This window comes from Athene noctua, chromosome 4 (assembly GCF_965140245.1).
Source record: "Athene noctua chromosome 4, bAthNoc1.hap1.1, whole genome shotgun sequence".
NCBI classification, from domain to species: Eukaryota; Metazoa; Chordata; class Aves; order Strigiformes; family Strigidae; genus Athene; species Athene noctua.
The window spans coordinates 46515082-46542304 of record NC_134040.1 but is presented as its reverse complement, the minus strand read 5'-3'; the positions used below and the strand labels follow the sequence as shown (position 1 = coordinate 46542304).

General features: G+C 39.4%; 1 protein-coding gene across 2 annotated transcripts in view; it reads right to left on the bottom strand.

Moving 5' to 3' along the window:
* Positions 1–25581, bottom strand: part of SEC24D (SEC24 homolog D, COPII coat complex component) — a 59838-nt gene extending 34257 nt beyond the window's left edge. For both annotated transcript variants that reach the window (XM_074905166.1, XM_074905167.1), the window contains exons 1-8: positions 25497–25581; positions 22010–22204; positions 19949–20075; positions 17532–17680; positions 15172–15441; positions 14267–14388; positions 10529–10640; positions 9053–9180 (exon numbers count right to left, since the gene is read on the bottom strand). In XM_074905166.1, coding sequence (XP_074761267.1) covers positions 9053–9180; positions 10529–10640; positions 14267–14388; positions 15172–15441; positions 17532–17680; positions 19949–20075; positions 22010–22160 — 1059 coding nt within the window. In that variant the 5' untranslated portion in view covers positions 22161–22204; positions 25497–25581. The remainder of the gene's footprint in view (positions 1–9052; positions 9181–10528; positions 10641–14266; positions 14389–15171; positions 15442–17531; positions 17681–19948; positions 20076–22009; positions 22205–25496) is intronic.
* Positions 25582–27223: the final 1642 nt, after the last annotated feature.

The window sequence follows — 27223 nt, the reverse complement described above, 5'->3', positions numbered from 1 at the left end:
CATGCAGTCTGTAGAGGAAAATACACATGCAGAATGGCAGATGCCATTCAAGCAGCTATTTTGAGTTACAAAGGTATCTAGCGATAGCCAATAATTTTGCATTTGAGTGTCATTTTTGTTGGCAAAACAAATTATCAATATTGTTGACCAGTTAATTAAGTGGATATGAATGTTACTTTTTATTTCCCTTCTATAGGCACTATTGCTTAGTCAGGTTTTTCTTCTGCTGTTACCATTCTGAAGAACAGACACAGTCTCTAACTTACCAGAAATTAACTGCAACATCTTTATAAAGGCATTTTCAGAGTCTAAATTTCAAATTTGTAAAAAATTAATCAGGAACTCTGATTACAATATGAATAAGGTTTATATAAATGTCGAATTTTCAAGCCACTGCCCCCATCTCTTTCAGAATTATGTCTTTACTATAACAACAATGGTGCATGGAACAACATAACTACAGAAGTATTCTAAAGAGTACACGTGAAAAGTATTTTAAAATGTACAGAGAGGCAGAAAAATCTAAATCAGGAAATTTACTTGAATTAGGAAAAGCTCTGCTGCCAAAGCCTTTGCTAAATTTGGCTCTAAAAGGTTATTCTAGTTAGAGAGCGTAGTTACAGCCCAACAAGCTAACAAAAAACTCTCTCCTAGATGATGAAGTCTTGGGAAGCAATCCAATTACAAATGCTTTACTACCAAATGCAGACTAGCACAGGGCATACTCCATAAAGCAAGCTTCATCTAATACAGGGTTTATGCACCTCTAAATTAGGCATTGTGAAAACCTAGCTTACAGGCACTGGCCTCCACAGTGATATAAAACTTTCTGGGTGAGGTTCCTGGCGATGCTTGAGAGTTCTGGGCTCCCCACTGCCATGCATGGGAGAGTTAGGCACCCCAGAAGAGCTATGTAAAATCCCCAGACATTAGCCTGGCAGTAGATAATTGAAAAGATTAAAATAAAATAGCATCAAAGGCACAACAAACAGTGTCAAATACCCATCCTGCTCCACAGTTCAGGTAGACTCAGAACTACAAGAACAGAGTCTCACAGTTCTCTCCCAAATGAAGGCATCAACAAGGATGCTTTAGATCTTGTTTTATTTTAATATCTGGAAAATGGAAGAAATAGTATTGCATAGGCTTACATTACCAGGGTGGTATGCAGCAATGACTTCAGGATACCAGTTTATGACACCTGGACAGTCTCTATAGGGATTAATTGTTCCAAATAGCTCGACCACAGATTGGTGGTAAAAAAACCAAGCCAGTCCTAAGAACAAAGAGGAAGGTTTGGTAGCATGGTCCTATCCCAAAACTAATTGGCCTAGTTGTCATCTACAGTGTGGTATTGGTGCACGTGCTCTCCTTCTGGTCTGCTGACTTCCACCTGTGGAAGTTTAAACAGATTTAATAAACCCTTCTGTACAAAGTGGCACACATAGCTTGGTGGTCAGCCCCTCTTTCCTGGAGGGTGAAAAAGCATTTCAACATTGTCAGAGTAAGTGTCCTTGCTATTATGTTCTAGCACATCTGCAGGGTTTCTACTCTCACTGTGTTTTAGAAAAGCATGAGAATTAGCACAGATTTGATAGTGTGCCCCACAGACACTGACAAAATCATTCACTGCTGGGTCTTGGACAATCCAGAGACCAGAACTGTTGAACATACAAAGCAGTCTGTCCTATTTACAATTCAGAGATAACAAAATATTATCTCCTCACTGGACAACAGCTGCTGTTTTTGCTGTGGAGTACTCATTCGGAAGGAGGAAGCTTTTGTTACCTACACTGGAGAGAAGGCCAGTATTGTCAACAGACATGAAGCAATTTTGAATCGCCCAGATACAAAGGGTCAAATGAAGTCTACACAAAGGCAAAAAGTCATTAAACGGTCAATAAACTCTGACATTTCATTTCCAGTAGTTGTGAATATGAAGAAGCAGTTCAAGTCCCAAGTACATATGGGGATTACAAAGTTACAAGCCAGCATGGAGAAGAGCGAGACATTTCAAACCAGGCAAAAAGGCAAAATTGTCACCAATTTCTCTTTCAGAACCTTTTCTTTAGAAAGTTTTCTTAAAACTATCATCTTTTGACAGTTTAAAAAAGCCTACTAGGAGTATGGACAATTTTACTGTCTAACCATGCAATTCCTGTTTGAAGAGACTCACAGCGTGAAATTGCTGAACTGTACATGAAACCAATTGCTTCCATAAGCTTCAGTGCCCAAAAGGAAAAAAAGGCAGCAACACAAAAAGAAACTTTACAAAGAACTTCTGGGTGATACCAGAGCTACAGACCAGCAAGTCCTACTTCCACAAAAAGTAAACTGATAGATACTACAATGGAGGAGAACATAAGAAGACACACAGATAAACAGGATATATAGAGGAGGGATGTCACAACACACAGATCTACTGAGTTCTGTCAAGAGTCAGCCACCATGCAGATAAGCATGACCTAGTTGATATAATGTATTCCTTTTGAAAAAAATCTTTTAATAGAATCCCTCATCAACTGCTCTTAAATTAACTAAATTCTCATGCAATAATGAAGGAAAGGTCTTCTGTGAATAAGTAACTAAATAAAAGACAGAAATGAAAGGGTAAAATAAAAATGATTGCTTTTTACAGTGGGTAAATGTTATCAAGCAAGCGCCTCAAGTACCTATTTTGCAGTCTGTGCTTTTTAACACATCCCTAGTAGAAAGGAGCAGTCAGTAAGGTATTTAGCTGGAATTGTTTCATATTGCCTGCAACCTAAGCGTTCCTCACTCTCCTCACACCAAAGTTCTGCATGAGCACATAACCATTAATAAACGCACACGGCTATGTAAAAACATGCTTCAAACTAAAGCTACAGCCTGCTCACCCTTCTTACTAGCTACAGAATACAGACAGCAGAACCTGAGTCCCCACTGAGCCCAGAGGAGACCGCAAGAGTGGGAGGATTGCCTTAATTCTTCATATTTATTTAACATTTGAATGACTTATTTAAAACCCAAAGGAGCAGACTTGTGGTCTAAAAAGAAAATTCACACTCTGGTACTTGACTTTATTCTTGAAACAAAAAAATATTTATAGCATTGCATCATGTGCTAGTTATTCACCTCAATTTTTAGCTTCTGCTACCCTTCCAACTCTACCTAGGAAACCATACTAGCATCCCTGTAAAAACCATGGCTTTCCAAACAGTTCAGCAGCACTGGTCATCATCAAAATTCACTATTCTGAAAAGGTGAAATGGCTTTTAGTTCATGAACACCAGTGTTTCTGAGAAGTAATTCCATTTCAATTTTATCTTTTAACTAGTTAATTAACTGAGGATAAAATGAAAAGTGAAATATTAAATTGCCACCAATTAATATTTCTAAAAAAATATATTCAAATAAATAAGAAAGAACATGATAGAGAACAATGACACAAAACTACCAAGGAGCAAGAAGGTAATTTACATATCTAAATATTTAAAACCACAGATAATTATTTGGAGTTGTTTATGTTTGATTTTACAACATGAAATACACTTAACTACCTTTTGTTAGCAAGTTGTATTAAATATTAAATCAAGATCACACTGTTTATTCAGGCTCTGGAAACATTCATACATCTCCAAAACAAATTCATGTAGGGCTTGGTCTATGATGATAACTGTGAGAGCTAGTTTATTTTTATAGACTGTTGCTAAAGCACTGGTAGACTAAAAATAAATTCTGTCAAACAACGATACTGTATTCTCAATCTGTAACAAACAAATACTTTCCATAGATCATCCAAATCAGGAGAGTGAAAATTAACTGTTATTTCTGAGAAATAATAAATAAGGACTTGGTAAAGATAAGATTCAGAAACGTCTAGAGTTAAGACACTGGGCGGCGGGTGGGTAAGGCATGAATGTTTTAACAGTCTTTGTTTAGAATGATATATAGCATACATGTAATGTTGTTTATAGTTTACAGAAAGATTTCTGGTGGCTGACTTCTTAGTTTATAATTTTTTAGACTGGCTGTAGGCTTTTTTTAGTAATCTTTGAGAGACTGTGTGCCCTTTAACTTTCAACTTGAAGGCTTTTCAGAATAAAGCCATTTCACTTGCTCTGGTCTTCTGGAGCTCAGTGCCTATATGCCAAGTGTTGCTAACTTAGCTGCTCCTGGGATATCAAACACAATCCTAAATGATCTCTATTGAACGGTCTCTACTTATGTCTTAAATTTGCTCTCACCTGTGATTTAACATTACTGAAGTAAAGCCTCCTTTGTGAAATTTTCTTCAGCGTAGCCAGTTTTACTATTTAAATTTTGATAATGACTTCTCTAGAATGTTTTCATTGTGCAGTTTTACCAGGTTACATGTGAACACCTGAAATCCTGCTATTAAGCTGCATAAGATTGTTCTTACTCAACTATACATTGTTGTGGAGTTGAACTTTCCTCTCTTGATGTGAAGACTGATACTGCAGCCTACTGGTATAGGTATATTTTTATGTCTTGCTTTGTATTCACTTATGTTGGCCTTGTGTCCTCTCAACTCAGAATTTCCACTAGACTTCTAGATGTTATCAAACTTCTCAGATACAGTATTACTCCACCAGGTCTCGACTGCCTGGGGACTTTTTAGCATGGTATAAAGCAACGGCATCTTTGTCTTTTCACTCCATTACGTTTCTGTGATTTTGAATCTGTTCTTTCTTACTGCAGGGGCAAACCCTGTTTATTTTGGGTTCCCCCCCCCCCCCCCCCCCCAACCACATTAAACTTATTCAAAGACATGCATGAGATCTTTTCATTTAACATCCTTACATAGCACCACAATGATTTCACTTTGTGATTTTATTTTCAACTTGTATCTCATTCTTTACTCAAAATGGAGATATATGTTGTACATGTCTTCAAAAGATGTCCCTGTTCAAGTCTGTGTATTTCTAAGCTCCTGACAGTTTTTTCTCTTAATTAAAAAATTTATTCACTTTGTACACTAACATTCCCACTTTGCTTTTTGGAGCCCCTGTGTGGACACTCCCCTTTCCCCCAAAGAACCCACAATGACTAATGAACTTACACCCACCTTTCACACATGCTGAAATCCCAAATTCTCTTTTTCCAGGTTGGATCTCCAAACCTGAAGAGTATTTCTGAGAAAACTACTGTAAAGTCACTGGACCCACACTCTTTATTTGAAAGCTCCCAGGATCTTTTATCTCCATCTCTCTGTGTTCTTAGTCAAAGAAAACAAATCCTCAAAGCTCAATTTCCAGTTGACTACTGTTTCTATGAATGCTGTTAACAGTTTGGGGTTTTTAAATTCATCACAGACATTAATTCCAAAACTTCAGGGAGTGTTCCAGGCTCTGTCAGCTGGAGCACTATTGATTCTTCAGAGTAAACTCTGAAAGGAAAGATAAATGAAGAAATATCTGGCAGAACAAAACGCTGTTATAGCCTGCAAAAGCTATAGTAAACTCCAAAGAGAATTTCTCATAGGATCTCCTTTGTCAATGAGTAACAAGAAGAGAACAGATTTGACAGCAAAGTGATGCCTATCATCTCCATTACACACCCATCTCTGTCAACTCCAGGACCCCAATTACCTTTCCCTACTCCTCCTATGCAGCCGCTTTAGATGAAGAATCTCTTGGGCACTGCTTCCCTGCACAGCCAAGAACAGCTCAGCACTTTGCTCTGATGGTCAAAGTGTAAACTCAGCAAAAGACACTATCAGAGTGTACAACCCTCCAACTGGTACCAACGTGTAACACCATTTACAAGTCATCTACCAAAATGGTGAGTGTGTTCAATTAAGAAAGAAAATAAGGTCTGTACAACTGTGCTCTCCCTCTCATACACATATCTAATTCTATAAGTGTCACTAACTGAATTAATGACTTAATTATTTCATTGCTTTTTTACTAAATTTTTGCTGCAGTTCAGATTACACAGGGCCAAACAAAGCATGGATAGGAGAAAACAGGATCCACAGTTCTCTTGATATCATTTAGGTCACTTGGACAGAACATAGTGTTTCATCAATTCAAAACATAATCTGCTCAATGAATCAAAATCCACACTCAGGATTGGCTTCCAGTAAGGAAGGACAAGCCATCTGAAGACTGTACTGAATCCTCATATTATCTGGAAATGGGAGCAAGGTAAAGCTTTTCCTTTGTTTCTAACTGTCTTAATACCATAATGACATCGAAAAAACAACACAGACAGACATGAATTCTGTGACAACAGACCACTGAAAACGCGAGTATATCTTATAAACTATTTAAAATTGATCATCACTTACAGTTGAGGGTAAAAGCAAAATACCAATTAATTAAGAATTATATTTACAGAACACTCATAAGTCTATTACCTGAATGACCCTGATAGCCCACAGCTTTTAAAATATGGCTTTACTAACACAAAGAGCACCGTTTATGTAATACACATCATTATGGATTACGTATACTGTGTAGATCTGATAAGTCCTTACAGTTCAAGTGAGACAGGTCAGTTTCTCAGTTGCTCCAAACCATATTACCAGCTCCACAAACCATTTGTGGCCATTTCACATCCATGGTCCACTAAACCCTTGTAGCCATTGCTTTTCTTCCTCCTCCTTTGAAAAGAAACATAACTGAAATTCTGTGGGTGCTAACACTGAGTATTATCAGAAACAACAGAAACAGAGATCTATTTGCAGCTGAAGCTGCAACAGAGATGAATGGAGGGAAACTATTCATTAAAAGGCTAGAAGGAAAATAATAATTATTTAAAACAGTTACTAAGTAAAACATGCTGTTTATCCAGAGATAAAGAGATTAGACAGACTGCCACTTTGTACTGAGCCCTGTAACATAGGATGAGCATCACCTGTAGGTGCTGTTAAAAGGCACTACCAGGTAAGATAGGGTAGATATTCTGAAACAAAGAACATTCTGTGCCTTGCAGTCACTAGTTCCAGGCAGAATGCACCATACTAGGAAATTCAGAAACACAAATAAGCCCCTGGATGTATTTTACCTCTATAAAAAGTCCAGTTCTTTCAAATTAAGTGGCTTTTCAGAATTAAAGTTGTTATAAATCCCATCTGGAGGACCATTTTTATTAGAAGATCTTAAGAGCTAGATCTTATTTTGGCAGCGGTAGCAAAGACAAAGGGCACAGGCAAGCCTTGGAAAAACTCCCTCAGCTAAGACTGCCCAGTGCTTCCTACTGTAACACCATCTCTTCAGTTCTTATAACTTCACCAAGCTCTAATTGTTCAGACTGAAATTTTCCATGCTGGACTTTTTCCAATTTTGAGAGACATTTTTCAGAGTTTTTTTAGTCTCTTCCAAGAGAGAGGCTAGGGAAAAATACACTGCTCTTTACAGATTAATGAATTGCACTGACCCTTCCAACAACTGTGGAGAGCCCTAACTCTTCAGAACAGGTGGGTCACCGAGTATATCTTTTTGCCAGTCCTGGGAAAACCTTCCTGAATTGGCCAAGTGTTTGTACATACTGCTAACTTATGCACACAAGAGATTCAGATTTTAGCAACTCACTGATCACCCTATCCAAACACTGTGCAGGAAACAGGGAAACCATGCATGGGAGACATAAATGACTAGATCCACAAACGAAGAGCCAACATGAAAGTAGAATTGGTTAAGTGCCATCTGGGCACAGAAACTAGGGTAAGGGGTAGTAAAGAATAAAGGTGGGCTGGTAAAGAAAAGGGGTGGAGAAGCAACTGCAGGAGTTTCATCTAGGACAAAATGCAGGGGGGCAACAAGCCAAGTCTGCACATTCCCCTCAAGAACTGGAATGAAACCCCAAATTGCTGTCTAGCAGACAAATGGTGAGACTCAGTATCTGCAGAACCCTAAGTAATACATCCTATTTCCCTGTGGACTACAGAGAAGATAACTACATACTACCCTGTTAAAATAATAGTCTTAATTCAAACTACAGAGGTCTGTTGGATTGGAAGTTATCCATCCTGATAAAGAACAACATCTGTTTTTTTCCAACATATTTTTCAAAAAAACCCTAAGAATTTACAAGTAATAAAACAAAGTTTAAAAAAAGCAAAGACTGCAAAACCAAGCGCTGAAAGTCTTTGCAATTTTAATTAGGCTTTACTCTGCATGCATTTTATGAGGAGTTTTTGAAGACACAATCACATACTACAACTTTCATGAAATCCCTGGGTTTTTTCCCAGCAAACAGTGCTCTGGAAGTAAATTAGTGCAGCACACAAAAGGAAATGCATTCTGCAGACCTCTGTTGCAGAATTTAGAAGCTGTGCAATGGAGGAGGCAGGAGTTGAAGAACAAGAAAGATGATCCTACAGATGATGTAGCTAAATGCTGCACATGAAAACTGGTTTTATCTCTGCTACTGATAAAATCCTTTGGGCATGCCAGGAAGTCTGGGTAACCATCTTAAGAACACAGGATACTGCCAACCTGCAGAAACATTCTGCAGAAGAACTAGGGATATGCTTGGAATATGAAGGGGCTATTAGAGATAGTAATGTGAGAAAAGGAATTGACTGTGTTAGTGCCTCCAAATGAGTGCCAAAAATGGGTGGTTACCTTTGTCTTCTTTTGGCTCATCCAAGTAGAAAATACCATTATCTTCTCAGTCTTTGTGAAATTAAATTATTTTGTAAAGAACTAATGAAGAAGTGTCATTCTTTGAATGTAACTGTCCACATCTTAAAATTAGCTTGATAAGAGTTTGTGGTCATCCTCTTTTAACATCTTTGCCTATACCTGCGGAGTTCCAGCAAAGCAAGCAATTGACAAAGCTAACATCAACTAGAGGCAGTTGGGGCAACACCAGGAACCCAGTGGTTCAGATTACAGAGTCGTCACTCTTGTACCTTTTATGAACATTTTATCCCTTGAAGTTGCATCATGACCTAAGTACATTTCATAGCTTTCTGCCATCTCTCCACTGCCTTAGTCCTTCACAGTCAGAGGTAAAACACCCTCAACCCAATCACAGAAAAACAGATCTGTAATATTTAGGAGACAAAACCATATGGGACTAATATTCAGTTAATCCTTACCTCATTTGGTGGAACAATAGCAAAAGGCTGGATAATGGCTGCCAGTGGTATGCGAGCCTGTTTGGCCATATCTGAAGATGACGGGAAGCAGTAGGTAGTACATCGGATGTAACGAGGACTGGCGTGGCCTAGAACACCCAACATAGCATGCAGAATGAAAGGCTGTTAGAAGGAACCTGCCTGTCCCAAACACAAACCAGAAGAATCAAAACAACATAAAGCAACAAATGCATACACTCAGTTAAAGATATGCTCTTTTTTCCTCCCATGCAAGCTCCTGCCCATCTCTCCTCTTTATATGTCACTCCGTTGCCCCTCCCTGTGAGTAAATCTTTTCTTGCTGTTTGAGTTTAAAGCAGAGACTTAAACAGATCAAGAACAAAATCCACAATTATTCACAACAAGAATCTCAATAGAGATTAGTTTGAAACACATCATATCTAAGACCTTAAAAGAAAAGAATATGGATGAAATCCCCAGTGGAAATGCCAACACTGTATATAAAGAAATGCTGCAGACTGATACCTATTGTTAAGACTGCTCTAATGAGCTAGCTGATTCAGAAAATACTCTATCTGTGTTAACATCACCATGTTCACTCATCTTGCAAAAATTAGTGTGCTAAAATCACCAGACCACTTTTTGTAGCACATTTAGCTCAGTTCTCTCAATCAGAAAACTATTCCGTGCACTGCAGACAAGAGCACTAAAAGGCAACAGGAGTTCAGGAAATCAGCTTCCTTATGCTTCTTTTTAAATCATCAAGCTGCAGCTCTGCTCAGTTTTTTGAAAGGAGTTTCTTTGTTCATCAGTACTGTATTACCCATTCTCAGATAATGCCAAAGAATCTTGATGTGTTTGAACATTTTACACAGTTTATCCAAGCACTGATAAATCAATGCTGGACTAAATGATACCATCAGCTTAATCTCTATTAAAATATCAAATTTGCTGTCAAGAGCAGCACATGGAATATTGTTCTTCCAGGCTCTAGGCAGAGGCAAAAGCAGATACACTGGCAGAAGGAAAAAATTAAGTCAACTAGACAGCTTGTACACTGCCCCTATCACTTGAATAAAATTTTCAAAAATTTGTATCTTAAAGCATAACAATGCTGGTCTCATTGCTTCTTCTAGTGTTGATCTTTTAAAATTTCAGAAGAATTCAAAAATAATTTTCAACTTGAAATGTAAAACCTTTACAAATTTTAAGTTAAAAAGTAAAGTTGTCTCACTGTTCATGTTATTACAAAGGTCAGGAAGGATAGAGGAGGTGTTAACCAGAGGTGTAAGAATTCAACTCCCACTTCCCCCCCTCTTTTTTTTTCTTCTTCTCTGAAGGGAGCTTCCCATTCCATGTCCAATTTAGAGTAAGAAGCATAATTTTCAGATAAGAAATTTGACAATTTAGTCTTTTTTTAAAATTTTATTTGATTTCACCTAGAAAGACTCCCGAATCAGTAACAAGGATAGTTACCTTGGTCTTGGATTATGCAGTCTGTGGTGACAAGAGGAGGAACCTGTCCTCTTGTGTTTGTAGCATAGATCTGCCCTCCCCTAGAAGCCTTATCATTTTCAATTACTTGAATCTGATGAATAAGAAGCATGAACAGTATGAGAAAGGTAATCCATGCATTCAGTTACATTCATAAACAGTTATTCTAACATCTACACTAAGTAACATTATCGACACTGTCTAACACAGAGGCGGTAGAAACCTATCACAGTACAGGCTTCTGGGACACGTAACAGCTAGAAAGCTACACATACAGATGAGTGGTGTAACTCATTTGCAACTGCAGTTGTCTGTTGGAACTCAGGGGTAGCACTACACGTTGGGGTGGATCAGACCTATATACAGTGAACAAATGAGTTATTTAGAATAAGTATATTGACTGCTGGAAGGACAGACCTTTATAAGAGAGGCTAGCCAGCAAATTGAGGAGACTGATGGTGTAAATTAAGTCTTTGTTACTGAGTCTAGCATTCCATTCTCCCAGATCAAACCGAAGTGCAAAGCTGCATCACCTTGCTCAGATGCCATATACACCAGGTTATCTTTTGTATGACCATAGTTATGCCAGCTGCTGTTCTTCAAAAATGTATGTATGGGTAATTGATCAGACTGCAACGATGGGAGGGGTTAGCTCTCATTCCTCCTGACTAGGCTCCATGCACACGGTGGTTAAGAAATAAACAATAATCTATATAGTAGATCACCTTCCTAGCTGAGCTATATTTTCAGCACTGCCCTTTAGAAAGCAGCAATTTAAACTCCTGAGAAAAGCCTTGCTGGCCATTAGGTAGTGTTTCAACACTGGAGCTCAGGGTTTTAATTCTCTAGGTCAGACTGCCATGTTGTGAGCTTCCTCCTAGAAAGAAAGTAAAGGAGAGCAAGCAATCACAGAAATTTTTATTAAAATGAGGCAGCTCTGATCATGTAGATTTACTCTGGTTGAAGCCTTGTTTATAGCAATTTACAACACAATGCCAGGAAACACTAATGAAGCTGGTTTTACTACTGAACAAATTCCTTTCCCATACACTTCCTCCCCTGTCACTTCTGCACAGTCCCTCACCCCTGTTTAAGTTTGATACTTTTCAGGATACAACCAAAGTTATATAAAGCTGTATTTTGTTCCACACCATAAACCGGATCACTGAGATGGTACCAATATTCCTCTTCTTCCCCCAAAGAAGCTGTCTTTTCAGCAATCTGGTTTAGGGTGTAGCCAAACAGCTGTGAGAGGCAAGAGGAATAAGACAGGGAATTTCTGAAACTGGCTTTGCCACTGCTGCTGGTATCCCATGGAATTGTATCTTTACGCTGGACATGAATTTCTAATAATAGCTAGGGAAGTGCAGAAGCCTCTGTTGAAAAGCAGAGAAGAAAACCAAAATTAGTCACATAGTCTACTGATCATTGTCCAAGAGGTATTTCCTGACACACTGGAAGTAAGCTGGCCTGTAACTTTTTTACCCCCAATAAAGTTTTTGTATTGCAATTTAAATATACAATACATTCCTCAGAGAGCTTGTTATATCTTCTGCTTGATTACTTTTCCTTGCCTCCTTGGCTTGTATAGTCATTGCTAACTCTTGCATTGCAAGGAAAAAGGTTTTGCTCTAAAAAGGTCCACTGGCTGAAGAAAGCAAACCACTTTCAGACTTAGCTCTGCAAAGAATCAATGTACCATGCTATTCTGCAGCTAACTGGCCTAAATATATCATTGTTCTTGGAAATAATTGTTGACAAAGCCCAGATGCTTGTTATCATAGATGTTGTCAGAGAACGTATCAACATCTAACATATGCAAGAAAAATATAAATCAACAATGGCTACAGATAAGAAGTAAATTTATCTGGCAAGACTACTGTAATTATATCATGTAAATATAACAAGAGAAATACACATGGTCATACTTATTCCTCATTCTAAATTAGCTTTTTGCCCTTTACAGACGTTGACCCAGAGCATGTTTCTTTTTAAACATGTCCTTTTCGATCCTCTCTGTGCTGCTTAAACAAACCTTTTAACCTACTTTAACATCAACTGTCATAGTCAAGGCTGTTTACATGCGTAATTGAAACAAGACATCAGTCCATGATTTCATGTCAGACCTCCTTCTCTCTCCTCCTCTCCTTTTTTTTTTTTTTTTTACATTAGACAAGATCATTTTATCTTTCTTATGTAAAAAGCACCACACTGAAACACTAGGAATGACTGACCCATTAAGGGCATTTGTTAATTATACAGACACTCACTTCAGGGGTTTTTGTTTTGTTTTGAGGGGGCTTTTTTGTTTGTTTCTGGGGTGTGGGGTTGTTTTGGTTTTGTTTTGGGGGTTTTGTTTGTTTGTTTTACACACAATGGTTTTCAGTTACTTAATTTGAAAATTGTGTTGGTACATTAACCTTTAAGTGATTACCAACAAACATTTTTCCAAAATTCTGGGAATTTTACATCAAAATCATCACTGGATAAAAGAAATAATCTCTTCCAGGACAAAATACCCCAATTTAAGGAAGCAGGGCTGCCCCCTACTAGACAATGTCAGGCTTTTACACAAATGCTTTTCCCTCATCTCAGTGGAATGCAAATTCTTTCCTATACAGTAATACTGCCTCAGCAGAGAAGTGGAAGATTCCTTCACCCAGACTACCTTACAGTGTGGTGGTTAATACATATTTTTTTTAAAAGTAGAAATTTCTAGGTCAAAGCTGTAGGACACAAGCTGCTTCAAGAATCCCAACTCTCCAAAAGAGCCTTTTGACCATTCCGGACAATTGCCAGAACCAGTATATTCATGTGCATCAGAATGTGTTTTCCCTCCATGAGTTCAGCACATTTTCTCCCTCTATTTCAATTAGCTGTTCTCAATAAAGAGATTAAAGGCAGCCTGCATCTGACTAGCTATTCCTCTGGGTAACAGTTAGACTACTTTATTTAAGAAAGATGGACACAATCACAACTTTGCTTTCTCTTCCTCTAATACCATTCTAAGAGGAGACGCTGTCCCACCAGGGCATGCTTGGGTGTGCTTCAACAGCTGAGCCTCTTCCACCTGTATGAAGCTTAAGCATTACGTACATTACAAGCTACTGAAATCTTTATGAGGCTGCAGCAACTGGAAGGATGCTCGGGCAAATAATTCTAGCTGCCTGGGAAACTCCTAAAATCAAACTGAGGTGGCTTTTAAGCATGGGACTTCTCAGCATTTCCAGGATTGCAGATTTAGAGTTCACATACCTGTATCCTGCACAAATCCTAGTTTTGGTGCCTATCTGTTACTAAGTTTAAGCCTTCAAACTTTCTGGAGTGGAAAGGAAAGGTGGATTAGCTGCAGTGAATGCAAGTAATCCTTCCGTACCACTCACTGTCATACTAAGAATCCTGTTAAGAATTCCTATTAAAGTATTTGGAGTCATGGGTATGTCCCATGTTAGATAAAGTTATAAAGCCTCTTCAGTACTAAAACCAACATTATGCGCTAATTTATCCAAAACTGATAGCACAGAGTACAAAATTGCATGTCATTAAGAAACTGCAAAAATTAGAACATACGTTGTGAACCAAGCCATGTAAGTGCAATTTTATGTTACACACACACCCCCGCCCCCAACTAAAAATAAATACAATATTAGCATTGTCATTCCTTTATCTTAAATGCAGCAGAAATTTACTTTTATAAAAAATTAGTGCCACATTACTTACTGGGCTTGGAATAGAGTCAGGATCCAGTTTCTTCTGCTGTGGACCTGGGAGCTGTGCTGGACCCCCAGGAAAAGCGCCAGGATAAGACAGTTGAGATCCTGACATCTGAGGACCATAGTTTGCTGCAGAGTTACAAATGACAGGTCATTTAAAGTATGTAAGTTGCCTTTAACATCAACTTTTGCCATACAATTCATTCTTACTCAGCTAAATGCAACTTCTCCTTCCCTCTGTTTATAGCAAGTAAAAGAAATTGATTACTTTGGCTCATATTGTCTTCATTTTAAAGGTAAACATAAGACCAGGTATGACAACTCTGGCTCCAAAGTCTTCAGGTGTATGTCAAGTAGGATAGTTAGTAGGGATTACCACAGCTACTCAAACCAGGCCACTACATTAGTAAGAATCTCTCCCCTAACATCAGTGCAAACTGATCAGTTAGCTGGCTTTTTCATTGTCAGAATAACTGTTTTACTCACCTACATCAAGTGAAATAAACTGTATTCAGTTATAATTCTTTATTGCTATAGTAAAGCATTTTTGAAAGCTGCTTATGACAGACAGTACTATAAGACAAGAGAGCAACTGATACATCTACAGAGTATAAGAAAAACTCCTTTCTGTAGTATGTTGTGCCTTTACCCACTACTAACCAAATAATTCTGTTCCTGATCTAAATTAACCTCCTTTTTCTCATTAGTCTTAACAGAATGCTAAACTTTTGAGCAAAAGCACAGCCTACCTTGAATGTATGGACTGACACTGCAAATCTTTCCATTCTACAAAGAGAGGATAAGATTTTCCTTTTTCCAAGTCAGAACGTCAACCGTAAATAGTTGCAGTTCCACCAGTGATTCTCCACGCAAGTTTCGTTTTCAATTACATAATAAACAATCTTTCCTTACCTTGCTGAGGATGATACCCAGGTCCGGGAGGCTGTCCTGGAAGCTGTTGCAAGTTAGGATTTGGGGGGACGGGTCCAGGGATCCCATCTTGTCTGGCCATAGGAGGCAATGATGGTTGAGCACAAAGACCATTAACATTATTTGCAGGTGGAGGAACCTGTGATCCAGGCGGTAAAGACATTTGCTGCTGGGTTGGTGGCAGCAGTTGTGGACCCTGAAGAGATGCTGGATGTCCAGAAGACATGCAAGGGCTTGGAGCAGTGCCAGGACCTGAGCAAGAAACTACGTCAGCCGAGTCAAAAACGATAACCTACTAACTCTGTGTGGAAGGTGTTCTATTTTTGCTCAATACACTTACAACATATAGACAATACTGTATCCCATACTGACAATGCTGCATTATGGGGATCCTGAATGTCTGTTCACATAACAAATCTGATCTCATAGTTTAAGTCTGAACCAATTCAGACATTTATTTCTTTTGGCTCTGCTTTCAATAAAATCCTGCAGCTGGGCTGGATGGGGAAAGAAAGAGGGAAGCCAGCCTTTGACAATTCTTGATTAGAATACACATAAATCACTATTTGCTTTTCAAATAATATTTGATTTCATAATGTGAAACAACATTCTTTTTGCTTAATAATAAATTTCTCTTATGTGGCATGTTTTTGTTAATCTGCTATTTGCATTTCACCACGACAGGTTTGATGGAAGATAAATCCACTCATTTCATCTGGTTTACAACCATCTTCTGATTTTGATTCTAAAAGATGAAACATGTGGGAATTATTTTGTACACAGTGATGAGAAATAGTTTGCTGTTTATAAAATCCAGATTCCAATTAGAATTAAGAGGATGCTGGAAATATGGTTTATTTTGAGACTTACAATCTGTAGATACTTTACAAAACCTACATTTTTTAGTAAAATTTATCTCCAAAGACCTACAGAAAAATAATTTTCAGGAAAGCTAAAAAATAATGAAAATTAGGTTTGGAGAAAAAGAACCAATGTGCTAATATACAAATATTGAAATGCATCTTCTGCCAGACACATTAACTAAAAAAAATATTTCACATGCGAAACACAGGCCCAGGTTCTCAGCTGGTACAAACAAACATCACTCCAGTAGCTTTACAAGCTGTGAATTTCAGTACTCTGTCAAGTTACACCAACGTAGAGTTACAGTTAAGGAAAAATCAGAAGAACAAAAGCCAACACAAAGGCAGAGTTGTAAAGAACCTATGTCTTCAGTGGTCTGAAGGGTATCTCAACCTTCCAGTGAATACCATGATATGCAAGATCATTATATTTTACATAATTATTGCTTAAAGTCATATAATGAATGCATGAATAATAAAAAAAATTGCTTTGAATAATGAGTTCCTATATATGAGGTGCTCGGGCCACACTTCATCCTGGATAAAGAGGTCTGTTAATTGTGCACTTGAAGCTCAGTACATCAAGGTTGAATTTGAGCCTAAATTAATTTTTCTAAGGTGAAGGTGGTGTAAGTTTTCACACACAGTTGTACAGAGGGTCAGACCCATGGTAGTTATGCAGGTTTCATTTAAGTCGAATCAGCAACTGGTAAAGCCGGAGTATGAACAGTGATACAGTATCAGCGCAGCCTGAACTGAAAAGTTCACCCTTACGCATATCTTACAAAGATATGAACTACCAAAGTGATTCTTATTTTAAAAATTCATTCCCCTAAACACACTGACCTCAACAAAACAAGATGCTAACTAAATTCCAGTCCTTTTAAATGAAATGGTAAATTTCACCAGGAAGTAGTCAGGAAAAGCAGATACAACCAAATAGAAAATTAGTGGTGGAAACTAATTTACATGAAAGAATCACATGATCACAACATGACCTAATGGTTTAGGTTTGAGATGTTTTAACCTGAAAATAAATGCAAACCACTTTAGATGAAAAACTGAACTGTAAGATTTTGACAAAAAAGAATCACGTAATTTCAAAACAGAGAGAAACTCTAAAAAGCTGAGAAAAATTAAATCCTGTCTACATATTATTGCTCATGCCTTGGCTGCTACTGACAGAGATACCAAGTAATTTGGGAAATGACTGATATATGACTTCTATGGAAGCTTCATCAAACATCAGTTCAACATCCAAGAATACTGAATCAACCCAAGAATATTGATTTAAGGAATAGGATGAGATTAAAAAAATCTAAGAACCTGAGCAAATGATAGTGATCAAAGATTCAATTTTCTGTTTGTATAGAATAAGTTCAATAAGTTGTTAAATAAATTCAATAAATTCTATGAGTTTCTAAAGTCTTAATAGCTTTAACCTAGAAAAAGTCAATCAGATGAGATAAAACTGATTACCATAGCTATTTATCTGCATGCTGTTGAGCTGGTTAGCAAGTTGTGTTGTAGATGAAGTGGATGCAGTATTTGGGTAGGCTGGTTGTGACTGATGACTGTAGGGAGGATAGGAAGATCCTGTATTGCTTGGAGGTGGAGGACCTTGAAACCTAAAGGAAGAATTAGTGCAGTTATGCAAAAAATTACATCAACCAATCATAATTCCAGAAGATCTCATACCTTCTTGAGGGTGGTGCTGAAAGAATTAATTAGGACAGCCAAACTCTTAGACGAGTTTGCCCACATTCTGCTCAGAACATGTTTATTTGTATTAAAATAGTCACGAAGCACAAAGATTGCACACTTGTTAAAAAAAAAGACAGTATATGTTTGTTTGCATACTTGTTAGAAATAGAGTGAGTATGACATGGCAAGGAGAGATTCGTGATAATAAGAAACACAAGCTTCTGAACATATTGCATCACTCCATTCCCTTTCCATGCTTATAAAAGAAGATTCCCTACCAGGGATGCGTGGAGATTAGGAGGAAAATCTGTGAAGAGAGGAAAATGAAGTGAGAGACTGTTAAGGAGTTCCTTGTAGTCAAGGAAAAAAAAGAAGATGCAGGTAGGGAAAAACTGCTTCATGATTATCAGATATGAAAAACATAAATGCAAGAAAAAGAACTACAGAAAAGAAAGAGATAACACACAAGTGGCTTATAAAGGTATTATCTACCAAACTATCTCACTCTGGAAATATAAGATCTCCCAGAGGATGTTTACACTGATTTTCCTATGACCACTTCTAAAACTGAGAAGGGACCTAGCTATTTCAAGAGAAGTGGAATTCAATTTCCTTGAAATTCTGATGTGGAAATTTCCTGGCCTAGAATAGCAGCTCTTTGCAATTTGGGAATAAAACACAACCAGGTGAAAAACAGTAGATGTGTAGCTCTCAAGGCAACGACTAGAAACTAGGAAAGAGAATCAGTATTTTGCTGGGTCAGCCACGTCAACTTGACTCTGGTCACCTTGGTTTTTCATCTTCAGGACAACAAGCACTTCTTTCTACACATTAGTACACTATCTTTTACAACTGATCATCAGTCTCTTTGGGTCCTCCTTTAGTGATAACACACAGCCAACAAACATCCTTCCTTATTTCGATGCCTAATAAAACATACACATGGTTTTATTTGAACACAAATAACTATTTGTGTACAGAAGCAGATTAAGACTTTATTAAAGGGTGTCAAGTTCACTAAAACTACATGTACACAAACTAAGTTCGCCACTCCTGAGAGGTGAGCAAAATAACTAATGTTTGACAGAATTAAAGAGCTAAGCATTTGTAGTCACTTACAGCTACCTGCTATATAACCACTCTGTAATAAAGCTTGGCTATCCCCTTGTACTATCATTTTTCCAGCATTTCTTTTTTGTCTTTCACCTGTCCCTATTTTTTCCCTTCCCCACTCCTGTCTCCTTCACTTCTTCCTGTGAGCTCTGGAGGCAGGACAACAGCACTTCAGATTGACTATGAAGAGTTTCTCTCAAACCTAAGCAAAAGAGTAGCAGCCATTCATGTGAGAGAGTATAACAAAACTACTTTGAAGTACCCTACAGAGCCTTGGCTGTGCTCCCACAACAATGAAGCAAAGACATCCTAACAAGACGGGGGGTGGGAGACATGGAGACATGCACTAGTTTCTAGTCAAAACTCACTGGCAACCATTCATTTTAAAACAACAACTTCTTGGTACCTCATGACAAAGGAGAATTAAGACATCAGCAGGTGACAAAAAAACCCCCAAGCAACTACTTTATCAAACAGCAATTATCACAGAATGGTTTGCGTGGGAAGGGACTTTAAAGATCATCTAGTTCCAACCCCCCTGCCACGGGCAGGGACACCTTCCCCCAGCCCAGGTTGCTCCAAGCCCCGTCCAACCCGGCCTGGAACACTGCCAGGGAGGGGGCAGCCACAGCTGCTCTGGGAAACCTGTGCCAGTGTCTCACCACCCTCACAGGAAAGAACTTCGTTGTATCTAATCTAAATCTGCTCTCTTTCAGTTTAAAACTGTTACCCTTCATCGTATCTTTACACTCCCCGGTAAAGAGTCCCTCCCCAGCTTTCCTTACTGCTGCTTTGAAGCAATGAATCCAAGATCAAGAAAAATAATTAAAAATAAAACAGACAACGCATGATAAAGACCTGACTTGCTGTAAAATGGAATTTAATGAGATTACAGATCACACTGTATGATCTAGCAATTTAACACAGGGAATCAAACTAAAAGATCCAGTTCAGAACTGGAATATGTCAGAACTGCTGAAGATAAAAGGGATGCCATACTAAAATGTTAGTAAAGCAGCCAAAGAGAGGTAACAGAGGTCAAATAGCTTAGATCTCATGTATTAATTCTTGAAAGTCACCTGTGTGGCTGTTGCCCTGGTGTACTGGGCCCATTCTGGAAGTTGGTCTGGCTGAATTGATGTGTACCAGGTGGTGGAGGCCCAACAGGTGCTGACGATCCAAAAGGCACAGTTGATTTTGACACACCTGCAAAAGAAGAAGTACTTTTATGTAAAAACTCTGTAAGAAAGCACTAGATCGCAAAGAAATATGAGTGTATGGCCCTGCTCTAGAAATAAAAATACCGGCTCTAGGTGGCCCTGCCCGAGCAGGGGGGTTGGACCAGATACCCTCCAGAGGTCCCTTCCAATCTCAGCCATTCTGTGATTCCATAAGAAAGGACAGATTTCTGGTCAGCTATAGAAGCAGACATGAAAAAAGAACAGATAGTAAAAAGGAAGCAAATAGTAGTTGGTAACTTTCCAGCAAAAGAACCTAAGATGGTCACTAATAAAGAAGCAAGAATGAACAAACAGACCTGGCAATTCAATTTGGGATACTGATAATTCCCTGTCACCCAGTTATCTTTATAGGTAGAAGCAAGAGGTCCCTTTGATTTTGGAGATCACGGTCAGAAGGGAAACTTGGAAGAACTTTTTTTGTTTTAAAAAAAGCCTCCATATGTAGAATCTGTAAACCTATGCTAAAAATGGTTCTTCATTCAGATCTAGAACAGTGACAGCGAAAAGACTATAATTTAGGTAAACAGAGAACTGAATAAACAGCTTTTCAACCTGTATTTCTTGAATTATTTTCCTTTAAATTACTCTAACATCAAACATGTTTCATACCAAAACTGATATTTTTGCCACGTATTCTTATAAGCCAATTACCAGAACTAGTTCTATCTTTTGACCATATTCAGCACTGGATTAATGTAACACAATTCCTATTATCTTTCATAATAGGGCAAAACTTCCTTCTTCTGTTTTCATGATGACACAAAAATCAAGGACACCACAGACTATTTAAAAAACCTCAATATACTTGGATACTTAGTTCTGTCATTACCCTGCTTCACCATGTCAAATACTAAATTTAATGTGACTTATCATAATCTGAGCATTATTAAAAATTTTAACAAATACATTTTTTTTAGATGCCTTACAGGATATTTCAGACATCTTTATTTTAACTAATTTTCCCCTGCAACAGCAGGCAAAATACTGAGACAATCCACCTTCCTGACTCCCTGTCTGGGCTATGTATATGTGTACAATTACAGAGGGAAGAGGAAACCTTACTCTTTGGATATTTTCCACAGCCCCAATTCACTAGTCTTGCATGCCCACTTCGACTTTACTGAAACTAGACCAGCATGACTTACATACAGCAAAATGGACTTAAATTCTGTGCTCCGAAATGATATTTTTTTTTAAGCTTCAGCCACCATATATTATACTTGAAAGATCTGAAGCCACATGTAAGTTAAAATTAACGAAAAGCAGAGACAGACAGCCATGTCTGTCAATTATGTTATCTGCAGCATGACTATGCTAGTAGAAATAAAGCAAATATCCCCTTTGCCTGTAATGTGCTTGTACCCAAGGTGCCCTTCCTCATCGAAATTGTCTCCTGAGTGGTTAGAAAGCAGATGGGCTCTACTTATCATGCACTATCCAAACACATCACCCAGTAAGCAAGCTTAAGTAGAACACCAGCTCATATTCATAGGCAAGTTTATGCTCAAGAATTCAGTAGGACGAAGGTCCTATTGTGAAGAATAAAACCCACTTCTGAGAGCTTGCTTGCTACTAACACATGTGAGTTGAGAAACATTTGACTATTCCAAAAAATGACCCCTTTTGTGTTTGTCCGTATTAGGTATTACTCATAATTAAGCACTGGTGCTTATTGCTTCCTGGACAATGGAATTCACACACATTGGTCAGATATCCAGTATCCACATATTACATCAACGTCTGAGCATCAACAATAACACAGACAAAGCTAGTGCAGGACCCTGTTGCAGTAACAGTGCAAAACTGAGCATTCTGTGCATACTCAAATAAGAAAAAGAGATGCAAAATGCCTTCATAGAAAAGTAGACTCCAAAAACACATTTGAAGCCAAATTCATACCTGGCTGAGGTGCTGAGTAGGAGGAGTTAGGGTCCCCATAATGCCCATAATGAAGTGAAGAATTAGGTGGTCCAAAACCTGCAGAACATCCTCCTATTCCTGGCTGAGCCTGGGAATATGGAGGAGCTGCAACATAACCTTGTTGACTCATGATGGCAATATTCTCATTCCAAGTATCAGGTCCTCTTTAAGAATCTGCAAAAGAGAAAGTCACACCTGCTACTACTCTTCACTCTTTTTCCATTTTAAAAGGCTGTGAACTGTTTCCAAAAATGACACAAGACACATTTGAGGACAAAAAAGGACCTGTAAGTCAGGGGAAAATAGTGGTTTTGCTTGCTTGCTTGGCTGATTAGTTTCCTCAGCACTACTGCACGCTTCATGAATTTAAACAAATCACTGAACTTATCTGAATGGGATTTACCTCTCAGGCACATGGAGAGAAAAACTGAAAGCAATGGATGTGCAGGTGGAAGAAAAACTCAAAAGGAAATTCTCAAACTGTTCTCTTTACTGGTAAAACCTAGACTTTTGACTACACCCGAAAAACACACTGTGAGTCCCGCTTCCCAAATACCAGATATCCCAGTGAACACACTGAAAAATCAGGAAAGGCAGAGCAACCAGAGCATGAAACTCTTCTAGCAAATCCTTCTCCTGTCCTAGCACACCTCTTTTCAGAGAAGGTATGGAACATGGCACCAGCTTTCCATCAAACCTCCTACATCAGCCCCATTCCAAGCAAGTGAGGAAAGATTCCTTGATTCTTGTGCTGTGAAACAGAGAATAAAGTACAGGATAGAGAGAGATCCTATTTCCATCTGTCTTCGGCATTACTGGCCCAAGCCTAAGCAGCCGTTTTACTACAGGACTCCAGTGTGACAAAATTGAGCACAAGGTATTCCACAAATGAGAAGCTGTTCTCTGAGGGATGCATCGCCTCAACAGTACCATATGTTGTCCTTGCTATTACCAGGCATCTTTCCCCTAGGCTTTCACATCTTGATTCTGTTGTTGTTAAAGAAAGAAAAAACAAAAAAAAACCCCAAAACAGAATTTGATTAAAAGCAATTAAGAAAAAGTTTTCTACTGATGAGAGCATTCGCAAGCCATGTAATTTAATTCTTGCAGTCAGATTTCATCAAGCAGAACAAAAGAAACTTTTAGGAAACTTTCAGGAAAGAGTATCCTGATAATTGCAATCATTTTTAGAACCAGAAAATCTGCAGCATTCTGCATTACTAAACCAGATGATTGTATTTCATATGACTAGTTGTCAGATATAATGCCCTTGCCACCAAGGGATTTGAAAAGCTGGTGAAGTTGTACACTTCACAGCCTTGATAGCTAGCTTTCTCTTTTCCATTTAAGAGAGAATTTTTTGACTTCATATTGAATTTAACAAAACCAATATTCCCCTGACTTTCCTGGTGCCCAAATTAAGACTGTTTTGAGAAATGCTGAGGATCCAAACCCTGAATGAGCACTTACTCCTATAGAGTCCCAAGTACATAGGTCGTGCGTCTCCAAAGAACTAAAGATACATGATATAAATTAGCTTTGTAGATGTTACATGTTCCTTTGAAATAGCTTTCTCAACGACCTATACTTCACATTCTCAGGCTTGAGCCATGTAGTCATCTTTGAGTACGCGAACTGGATGAAAGTACATCAGGAACTGAGTTCCAGAAACACACAAAGACACCTCAAAATTACACGCAGCTCCAAGAACACAACAGACAAATTCATGCTGCCCTGGCACACGTCAGTAGAGAAAAACTATCCCTATCAGAAAACCCATCTCTAGGCTTCACACATTAAACTTACATTTCTGAGAAAGGAAAAAAAAAAAAAAAGGCAACAGCTTTATTAATCTTCCGCATCAGGCTAGAAATCACTTTGAGCTAGGTACAGGGCCTAGCCCTCCTCACACATCGCCCCTGCAACCCTCTAAACCACACTCCTCAATGTAGCATAAGATTTCTCACTTGCATTATTAAACTGCTTCAGATAGCTAATCTTAGGGAGTTGTCTTCTATATTTCTCAGTTAAAGGTAAACACAGAGAGAAGAAATATGTTTAAACAGAGGCTTTGTGCTACCAGCTGTATTCTCCCTCCTCTGCCCCCAACAGAAAAGACGTGGCAGTGTAAGCTTTAGTTGCTTCAAAAGACAGTAAGTCAGCACTGTATTACCTACACGCTGGCACAGACATAGATTTATTTTATATGTATACAAGGGAAGAGATTTCGACGTTGAGGCAGCTGCAATAGCCAACACCTTTAGCTGCGACAGCATCCAGGGGAAACAACTTCCTCCACAGCTTACTCACACAGAAAAAAAAAAATCTTGCCACGTCAAACTTCCCACAGACAGTATAAACACACAGAGGTAGTGCTGAAGAGAGACAGGAACTCAAACCGTAAGAAAATAAATTTATCAAAATCAGTTCCAGATTCTATTTAACACTGAGTATATTTAATCCCTTCAAGATATGTATATATACCAACACATGATGAAAACAGTTAGGCGACAACACCCAAAATTTCAACAGAAACACTAAGGTTTTAGAGATCAGGTTCTAACAAGAGACATACAGAATCAATCCGGCAGTTGCATGAGAAGGACTGGAGGATCTGCTAAACCCAGATCTTTCCCTGGGTTTGTTTACTACAAGTGTCACTACACAAAAGGGGTATGAAAACTTTTTTCTCCTGGTCTCTCTTAACACTAGTTTACCTTACACCCCATACCGTGAGGAACAGTCCTAACGCAAGCACTTCTCCATGATTTCAATTACTGCTATTACTCAATAGTGTATATATATATATATGTATTTTTTTTAGAGATCACTATACCTATGCAATGCTCTACTGCACTGGTATCTCTGTGAAGATCTAGAACTCTGCTATGTGTGAAGCAGGACAACAGAACCAAAGCCAGAGGATCAAAAACAGTCTCAGCTAACTGAAGGAGAACTGTTAACTTTATATTTCTTCAGAGACACTGTGCTTGGTAACGTAGCAGCTAGGAAGAGGTGCTGTCCCTCCCCAAGACATACTGCAAATAATCTCCGGGGTGTGTGCCTGTATCTTTCTACACTCACACACACGCACAGAATGGAATACAGCTACACACATCACACTTTGTACGGTTTTTTAATAGCACATTTTGGAATAACCTACGCGAGCACAGGCTTAAATGAACTCCAATTCAATGCAAAACCTTCAGTTAACATTTCCACCCCCCGTTAACTAAGAATGTTAAGTCAGTACAGCACGGCAACAGGCCCGGGACCACCCGGCTCCGCGCGGGACCCGCCCGTCCCCCGGCCCTGCGCGCAGGGGGCTCCCGGCGCAGGCAGGGGCCAGCCCCCCCCTTCTAGCCGCCGCGGGTCGCCCGGAGCCCCGGCGCTCCCCGCCCGCCCCTCCGGCTGCCCCCGCTGCGGCGGCGGCCCGCGAGAGCCCGGGGTCCGCCAGGGCCGTTACCTGGGGGCCGCGCGCCTCCGCCCGGGGACACTCGCGCCTCACCCGAGTGCCACGTCTGAGCCTGCCCGCGCCACGCCGCCCGCCCCGCCCCGCCCCGCCCCGCCCCGCCCCGGCGGCGCCTGCGCACTGCGGGCGGCGAGGCCGTGCCCGCCGCGGGGCGGGGCGGGGCGGCTGCCTGGGCGGTCCGCGGCCCCGCAGGAAATGCGCCGCCGCCGTGGCAACCTGAGGCGACCGGGAAGAGCCGCGTCGCCGCTGCGTGTCCGCCGCGGCCGCCGGGAGCGCCGGCCGGTCCGGGAAGGGGTGTTCGGCACGGGAAAGGGCGCGGGAAAAGGCTGGCAGCCGCGGCTGCGCGCCTGGATTACATCGGCGAGAAACCGAAACGCACAGGACATGCAGCTTGTAACTCTGATCGTCGGTCCATTTTTTTTTTCTTCTATATTAGGGGTCAAATTCCTCTGTAAGCATAGAAGTGTCTTAAACACATAGGATACCTTTTCTCACATGTGCTTTAAAAACACAGTTTTATCCGTGGCTATGTATATATATGTAAAATTATGCCACTTGAATATCTAGAGTGAAATATGATACAGGTACTTTACCTGTTTGCATACGCTGGTTCTAGTTACTGTTCAAGTATATTTAAAAATACTACTGTGGTTACAGGATAGTGTCAATGTTTTTCTAATTAACAAAGTAGAAACATGGAAGTAACATGAGAAAAGATGTGTTGGTAGAGGATTAGCAACCAGAAAAAAGTCGTCGCTCAAAGACCGCTCCATAAGTCATCTGCATCTGGAATTCAGGCTTCATAGGCTTTCATATCCTTCGAGTATTTGTTCTCTGACCTTAATAGTGAACGATTTTACATGGTGCTAAATCTCAGTAGTGGCTACCTCAGGCAAGATTGTCAAAAGCATTCATCATTATACAAAATAAATCTGAAAAAAAAATCCCAATGCCTTTGAAACAGATGTCAAAATGAAGGGGCATCCTTTACATGAAAGACTCGCAAGAAGCCTCACCAAGCAATGCAAAGTGTGCAAGAACAAGCCTTGACTTGTCTTCATTCTTGCTATCCAGAGCTGGATTCACCACCACATAACAGAAGCTGGCTTTCTACATGTTATCGGAATCAATACTGTTGGGTATGTCAGTGAAAATCTAAAACCCTTCAAATCTCTCACAACTGTCTAATCGGAACGGAAAATTTAGTCCACGAGGTGACAAGCATCAGTTAAATTGCATGTGGTTTTGGCTGCAGAGTATCAGTGACTCTTTTCATAAGCAGGATGCAAAACAATGTAGTTTCACCCGTTGTCCCCTATGTCTTTTGCTGGTTTTATGGACACATACAATTACCGTCAGTTATGCAAAATTATTTTAAAATACCATGCTGCTGAGGAAAATAACAGCTTTACGTTTGGACATTCCCTATTTTGTTGTGGAGATAGGCGGGTCACTGTCCCACCAGTCGTGTTGTGTCTAGCTCATGGCTATTAACAGTAAGCAGCTGTGGATAATTCAGCACTGAAGAACTGTGCACTTACTTGGCCACTGAATACTTACTATCAGATTTCTCCTGCCTGAAATCAGCTCTAGTGAAACTGAAAGATGAGATCAGCAAAAGATAGCGAGGAGAAGCTCTGGCATTGTCAGTTCTTCCCTTGTTTCAGGCCCGCTCTGGGAATGGATCAGGATGCCTGGTTTTGAGGATGCAGCTTTGCTTC